Source organism: Gadus morhua, chromosome 23 (assembly GCF_902167405.1).
Source record: "Gadus morhua chromosome 23, gadMor3.0, whole genome shotgun sequence".
NCBI lineage: Eukaryota > Metazoa > Chordata > Actinopteri > Gadiformes > Gadidae > Gadus > Gadus morhua.
This window is the reverse complement of record NC_044070.1, coordinates 3,210,049-3,217,255: the sequence shown is the minus strand read 5'-3', so window position 1 is coordinate 3,217,255 and position 7,207 is coordinate 3,210,049. Positions and strand designations below refer to the sequence as shown.

The 7,207-nt window shown below is 46.2% G+C and overlaps 1 protein-coding gene across 1 annotated transcript; it reads right to left on the bottom strand.

Annotated features, from left to right (window-relative positions):
- Positions 1–54: 54 nt before the first annotated feature.
- On the bottom strand, positions 55–7,093 carry mtfr1 (mitochondrial fission regulator 1). Its single transcript, XM_030349676.1, is given in 12 exon segments — positions 55–1,456; positions 1,545–1,710; positions 1,962–2,095; positions 2,097–2,218; positions 2,380–2,434; positions 2,436–2,516; positions 2,518–2,617; positions 2,845–2,993; positions 3,223–3,313; positions 3,700–3,800; positions 5,768–5,861; positions 6,435–7,093. Coding segments are annotated over 11 exon segments (1,083 nt in total). The 5' UTR covers positions 5,804–5,861; positions 6,435–7,093; the 3' UTR covers positions 55–1,408.
- Positions 7,094–7,207: the final 114 nt, after the last annotated feature.

Sequence of the window (7,207 nt, the reverse complement as noted above, 5' to 3'; positions counted from 1 at the left end):
TGTATTTGCACAGTAAGGGCACTGCCTCGAGAGAAGATACGATTAAGGAGACCATTGAGCACAAAAACTTCAGTTATTTATTCATCATTTGTCAGTTACTGGCAAACATTTCAGTGAACATTTGAGATACCTCCAACAGTTTACTTCCCTTTAAAATCATGACTTGAAACAACCTCACTGGCAGTGATCAGTCATAACAGTGTTGGTGTGTGATCTATGAACTGCTGTGCTACTGTGATCTAGAAGTCAAGACAAGCCCCACATTTAATTAAGCTTTGGTGTCAACATTGCATACCAAGGTAATTGAACTGTGAAAAACTAGCATTAGAATGAGGGTCTTTAATGAATGGTTTTCAGTGAGTAAGAGGTGTAGGCCTGCTAAAGCAGAAGAACCTCAACATGAACTCACTGTGGGACCCTTTTCTAGAAATCAAAATACTTTATTGTCAGTAGGTAATGAAAGATCTACATTGATAGTGTCCAATACAATATTAATTACTCTCCTTTGAAAACGTCCACAATAAATCATTAAACAAAGATACATTTAAAAAGAAAAGATTCAACTAGCAGTTGGCAATAAAACAATGCTTTTGGAACACTGATGTAGAAGTTATTTGGCTGTGAAGTACAGAACACAATTAGGAGAGACGTTAAAATGTCTCAACGGTACAAAACTCCAACATGGCCACATAGTTCCCGCTCCTTCTGGGCCTTGAAACTAGTACAGAGGGAAACACTGAACTGCGCAGAAGTCCAAAACGATCAAATGAGTAGAATGCATGCTTTGATTGGACAATGACCTAATCAAAATCTAGGCATAATCTGTGTTAAACAAAACTTATATTAATGATGAATTAAAAAGACTACCAAGTGTTATATGATAACAATACTGCTCCCTTTCCTCTGCCATGTCCCCCTTAGACTGGGCATGCAGAAAACCACGCACCTTCTGAAAGACCCACAGGGAATAGTTACTCATTACCATTACAAATGATGCCAGTAAAAAGTGGTGCTGCCTCACCTTAAAATGACACAACTGGTACTTTAATTCGTTCAGTCTGTTTGCATTAACGAAACACACAATGATAAATATGAGAAAGAAACTTGCTTCAAACAAACAAACAAACAAACACTGTTGTGCCGCAACAGTACATAAATAAACAAAGTGCAAAAATAACCGGCTTTCATGCTGGAAGGGACCGTCAGGTGCAACCTTTGGGACATACGATGGGTTTATGGAGCCCCCCCCCCCCCCATCTGCTGCAGGCTGAGCCCGTTCAGAATGACCTACTGCCTTCTCTCTGCGAGTGTGAGAAAGGCCGACACTGGAAGGCGGGTGAGACAAGGAGCCACCCGAGGCGGAGCTCTCGTCCCAAACACGGCCCCTCGACGTGGGGGAGGGCGCTGCTCAGTCCCACTTCCTTTTGGCGCTGGATTTCAACATGTGCTGGCCGAACTGTTAGAAACACAGAAGCAGAGGTCACAACGTGGCCGAGAAGACCCCAGCCGCGGGCGGGGTGCAGGTATGGGGACGCGACCCTTACCGAGGGCGTCTGGACCGGCGGTTTGGCGTCTGGGATAGGCAGTGTGAATTCCCCGTCGTCCTCTGCTCCGCTGTCGTGACGGTGGCGGTGGGCGAACTTGCGCTTCAGGGCCTGGGCGATGAGGGAGGCGGCGTCCATGGGCTGGCTGGCCTTGGCCTCCCCCCCCCTAGCCGGACCAGACGTTAGTGTGGGGTACTGGTTGCATTGATCATGACATCAGACCGGCATATCGCGACCCCACTGAGGGTCACCAGATAATTTGAACGGTTCTGTACACACATACCAACCTAACCAAATAATGCACTCGGACGAGTAATATTGCCAGCAGCTTGTTGAGGGGGTTCAAACCAAAAATGTTGGGGTCGCAACAACGGCCTGATGGAGAGGCCGCTGCTCAGCAGGAGGGGGACGGCTCACGTCGCGGCGCTCACCTTTTGACCGAGCGCAGCTTTCACCTGGCCCATGTCCTTCAGCACGTCGAGCATGCTGGGGGCCGCTTTGGGCTCCGGGGCCGCCGGGCCGCTCTCCAGCTTCTTCCCCCGGCGCTCCCTTGATCAGGTCCATGGCTGAGAAGGTCCTCTGGAGCACGTGGGCCGGAGGAGGGAGAGGGGGAGGAGGAGGTGGTGGGGGTGGGGGCGGGGGTGGTGGGGGGGCCCCGAAGGCCTGGGGAGGCGCTGGGGACACCAGCAGCGGGAGCTGTAGTTGGGGAAGAGAGGGATTCTATGGCCCGATGCTTGGCTGCCACCTAGTGCCAGCCATGCGGTATAACAGCGGCCTGGGGGGTTGAAAGCAGGCCAGTACAGGGCGTGCAGAGCAGCAGATGGTTTCCGGTCACCTGACTGCGTGCTCCTCTCCTGTGCCAGGACAATCTGTGCGATCTGCACCCTCAAGCTTGGCCAGCTCCTCCTCCAGGGCGCTGATCTTCCGATTGGCCTCGTTGTTGCTGGCGGCCGGGCCCTTGGGGTCCGGGTCCCACCTGGTGCAGGCTGGGTAGCGACCGGGGCCGGGCCATGGGCACCTTGGGGGACTGAGGCTGGGACAATCGAAACACCAGCCCTGTTGAAGGCCCTGGCCTGTGGCCACATTTGAAAAAGTCCCATTAATTGACAGGATTCGACCCCTGCATGCGCTTCACTAATATCTACGGATACGTTTTGAATAAATAAATTCAAAGTCACACCTGCCGCAGACATCATGCAAGTAGAAAATAAATAGAATCAATGGTTATGCAACGACTGAAAAACAGTAAGGGGGGGGGGGGGGGGGGGGGGGGGGGGGGGGTTGTTTTTGCCAATCTCACCTCGGCATGTCAAAGTAGTCTTCATCCTCCTCATCATCCTCATCGTTGTCTTCTCGGGCGATCCAGCCCACGTCAGCAAGGGAGGTGACCAGGAAGTTCTGTCTGCTGGGGGCTCTCAGGTAGCTGCCGTCCTCTGCATAGGGGTTCAGCTACCGGCGGAGGCATAGGGGGCGCGTTTAACTACTGTGCTACCAGAGCGAAAATAAGCCAACCACTCCATAGCCGCTAAATAATAGCAGCTCACTCTAAAAAATAAACAAAAACTCAGGCAGTGAGATGTTTAAAGAAACAACAAGGAAGCAGTGAAGCGACGGAAAAAAAAAAAGGAGTTGAAATGATGAGCAAGAGAAAGAGGGTTAATAATGTGAATAAGGTCACACAGCATGTTATTCGGTAAAAGGTCGCCGGCGGCAAGCGAGTGAACCGACCTAGAGCTGCCCTACAGCATTCCTCATAGCTAGGAGGGTGGCTGGAAAGAGAAACAAGAGAAGAGAACAGTACCGTGTGTTGAAAGAGACAGTAGGGAGAAGGATCTGAAACAACAGCTCAGCTTTATGGAAAATAGTTAAGAAGTTGTGTGTGTGCTGTGCTGCGTGCTTGTTCCACATTATCATTGACCTGAGAAGTCATATTCAGTCCAATCACAACAGACCATCGGAGCACACACATGGTGTTGAAGGAAGAAAACATTGATCATATTTAGAACCAACAACGGGGATAATAATTAAACTCATTGGTATACAGGAAATAGAATACCTCCCAATTATGTTACCTCTAGCAAACAGACATTAAGAGCCACAGTCACATAGAGGGGCCTAATTCATGTTTTAAAGACTAGAATGTTGTGGTTGTCACCTGGAACTGGACTTCTGGGACAGGGTTTGAAGAGGCAGACTTGTAGCTATTCTTCGCACGATACTCCTTGATGACCCATAGCGCTTGGCTGATCCAGATGCCTTGCAAAAAATACAAATTACACGTTACAAAACACAAGAGAATACATTTTGAGTTTCGGAAGCCAAGTCTATCGTAGGGAATTCTGACTCAGTTAATTAATGTGCATTGCATACCGAGAGTGTTAAAAGCTTATTCAGGAATTGTAGCATTAATATTACATTTTTTATATTATTTCATATCAACACATACACTTGTGCTCTACTAAAGAGGGGCTAGTATCCTACATCAATGCGGTCCTTCGCAGATATGTCTGTCAGGATTCCCACCTTTTTTAGCTCATTTTCAATAACATTTCTGTGCTCATTGAAGTGCAGATTTTACTTTATATACGGTTATTAGCAGCCACTAATTACTTATTTTTTTAAGACAACTGAACCATCTTTAGCGATGTATATTATACACAAACATTGTATACACAAGCAGTCAATCTCAAGAATATCCAAATATCCCAACAGGTTTGCCATCAAGTCACACTTTTTTAAAACGAATAAAAACCTAGCAGAAAAATGGTAATGTAGTACGTAGATGTACTGTAATAAATGGGTGTGCTGGAAGAGTAATTTATACACCAACCCTGCAACAAACGTACATCAGCCATGGTGAACTACAATGACTGCCAGTGCTCAGGAACCAGGTCCTGCCCACCCAAGGTCGCACGTGTCCTGACTGGCCCGTGACCACACAGCGTGGGGCCCGCAAATCTGGGACCCTCTGAGCTTCGGTCTGCATTAACACCAGTGGCGGTCACTAGCAAGTATTTTGCCCGCCATAATTGTTCCCACAAGAACACTTTTTGTGGAGGGTGAAGTGCTTCAGGCAAGCCATAGTGGCTTGCCTGATAGGGAACGATCACACAGACTCCACACTAGAAAGGATGCCGCTTCAAAGACACAATAGTGGAAACAAAGCCTGAGTCGAATCAATTATGAGTTTTAAAAATCATCATGTTTATTATATCAACCGAATAAAACTGAATAAAGAGGCTGCTGCATGCAATATTTGGGAGTGCAAAAGACTACAGCAGACAGATGATTTTGAAAATTAACACCCCAAAAGCGCTACTTCCCTCAGTTTTTCCATCATTAAAAGTGTTGCATTCAGACAAGCGTGATTGCCCTGATTGGTCAGAAATTAGGTGGGGGCGGACTTAAGCTAAATTGTCTCATACAGCACAGAAAACTAGAAAGATAATCAAATGTCACTCTGTAATACCTGATGAATTCCTATGGCTATATTTAACAAATGATACTCAAATGATAGATTTGAGTGGATCATATAGGCAGGCTATAGATCTTGCATACAGCACCTTTGAATAGGCCTAGAATGATTGCTCAGACTGATATTCATCATGGAGGATCTAATGAGACCTACGACAAATAACTGATCTCTGAACGCTCTGCAAAAGTAAAAAAAATCCAGCAGGTGGCAACGCAATACCACCTAATGAACTTGAACTTTGAGTTTGCTCCACACTTTAGATCTCTTTATTGCAGAGTGCCTATTTATAAAGGACACATGAGTGTACACTTAAAAGCAGTTATCACAACAGGCGGAAGGGATTACTCACTCAACACCTCATACTGGAGGAAAGTAAACTCTAAATTGAAATTATGTTTATTCCGCCAAACTCAATAATTGTAAGGCTTCTACATTTGTATATGGTAATCACACAGGACAGAGCTCTCCGCCTCCTCGTCAGGTATACACAGCTAGATAAGTGGTTACATGTATTTAACAGTAATACAGTCTTTAGTTCCCCAGGCATCACCAATTCACAGCGTGACAGATCAACAATGTTCAGCGTTTCCCCTAGGATGCCGTTTCAGCAAACACAACTAGGGCTCCCTAAAATGTATTTCAAGCTAGAAACGTCCCTGCTCTGTGATAGCGTATACCCACGGACACAATAGTTCGTCGCAAGATTAGGATACCATACCAGATACCACCATACATCTCATTTACTTACCAGGTCCATTTCACTCCGCACATTTTCTTTATTCATACTGAAGCGTTTCACATGAACACAGGTTCATGGGGTCCGGGGAAAGGGGCATCTTAGCCTTGATTGGGAACAGAAGATGCAGGTCAAGAGGATGAGACCCTAAAGCATGTGGCGTCGAACCAGCAGCAACACTGAAGGCAATTACGACCAATGAAAGTAGATTAACTTTCATTAGTCCCATACAACTCGGTACTCTACGTCTGACAACAAGACATGGTCATAGTTCATACACTACAATGTAGCAATCAGAATAAAGCCAGAAGGGGGCAGATAGTAGGTCAGGATCACAACAGGTACAAATGCATTACTTAGAGGAGCACGACTCATGTCAATCTAATCCCAACTAAACATGACAATCATTTAGTTAGCCAGATTTATCAAGTATACCAAATTTGGCAGAAGATGCTTTACTTTACTTATAGTTGAAAACAAAGAGAGGCTTAGGTCATGTGAACGATGACTGCAGCTATGCTAACGGGGCTAACAGACAGCGGTCGATCCACTGCTGGGTGTTTGTTTTGCTCAACCGCTCTTATTTGTGGCACGAAACGATCAACGGTTCACCAGCAGTTCCAACGATAACTGTGTCAAAGATTACGGAGGTTTTTGATAAACTTGAATGACAACTTACCTAGTTTGTAAGCTATCAAAAAGTTGGCCGCCGGTCTTTCTTACTCTTTCCAGGGCTATCAGGTGGAGTCCAGAAACCTCGGAGGCGGGATACATTGGAGTGGGCGGGGACAATATCTTTGATTGGCTTTGCAAATTGATCAGCAGTCATGTGTCCAATGGTTTTCGTTTAAGGTTACAATAACTTCATCTCATTGGTTTGGTCTCCGTAAGTCACTCCGTTTGATCCAGTCACCGTTGCTCACTTCATGTATGCTCGTAATGCCTACCATCGATGCCCGAATGACTTCTGTACTAAGTAATATCATCGTGACCCCTGTGTCAATAGAACTGAAAGGATTTTTTTTTTTTTTACAGATGCGGTTTACCTTTGGCAGGCAAACAAATGTGTCTTACATCAAATAACTACTTTATTCCCCCAGTAGATAGTTCCCCCAAAAAAGAATTGCATGCATGTCTTTCTTTCAGTCAACTGATGGTGGCGTTGGTTTGCCTTAGAGGAACGCTGCTCGAACCGTCCTAACCTCAATTAACCGAAACAAATATCAATAAAACCTTGGCGAACAAAGGATTTGAATTGTTAGTCGCTGGACTCGGTCAGCCAAAGAAAACCTGAAGAAACCCTTCCAGCTCTACGGAGCTAGGTGGCTGTGGCGCAGGCGGTCACGGTGAACTAAACAGGGACACCCAGTCAACGTTGCCAGATTGGCTCAAATTTCCCGCACAATCTGGCAACACTGGCTGACGCGCGCTGCAGCCAGATTGGGCGGAAAT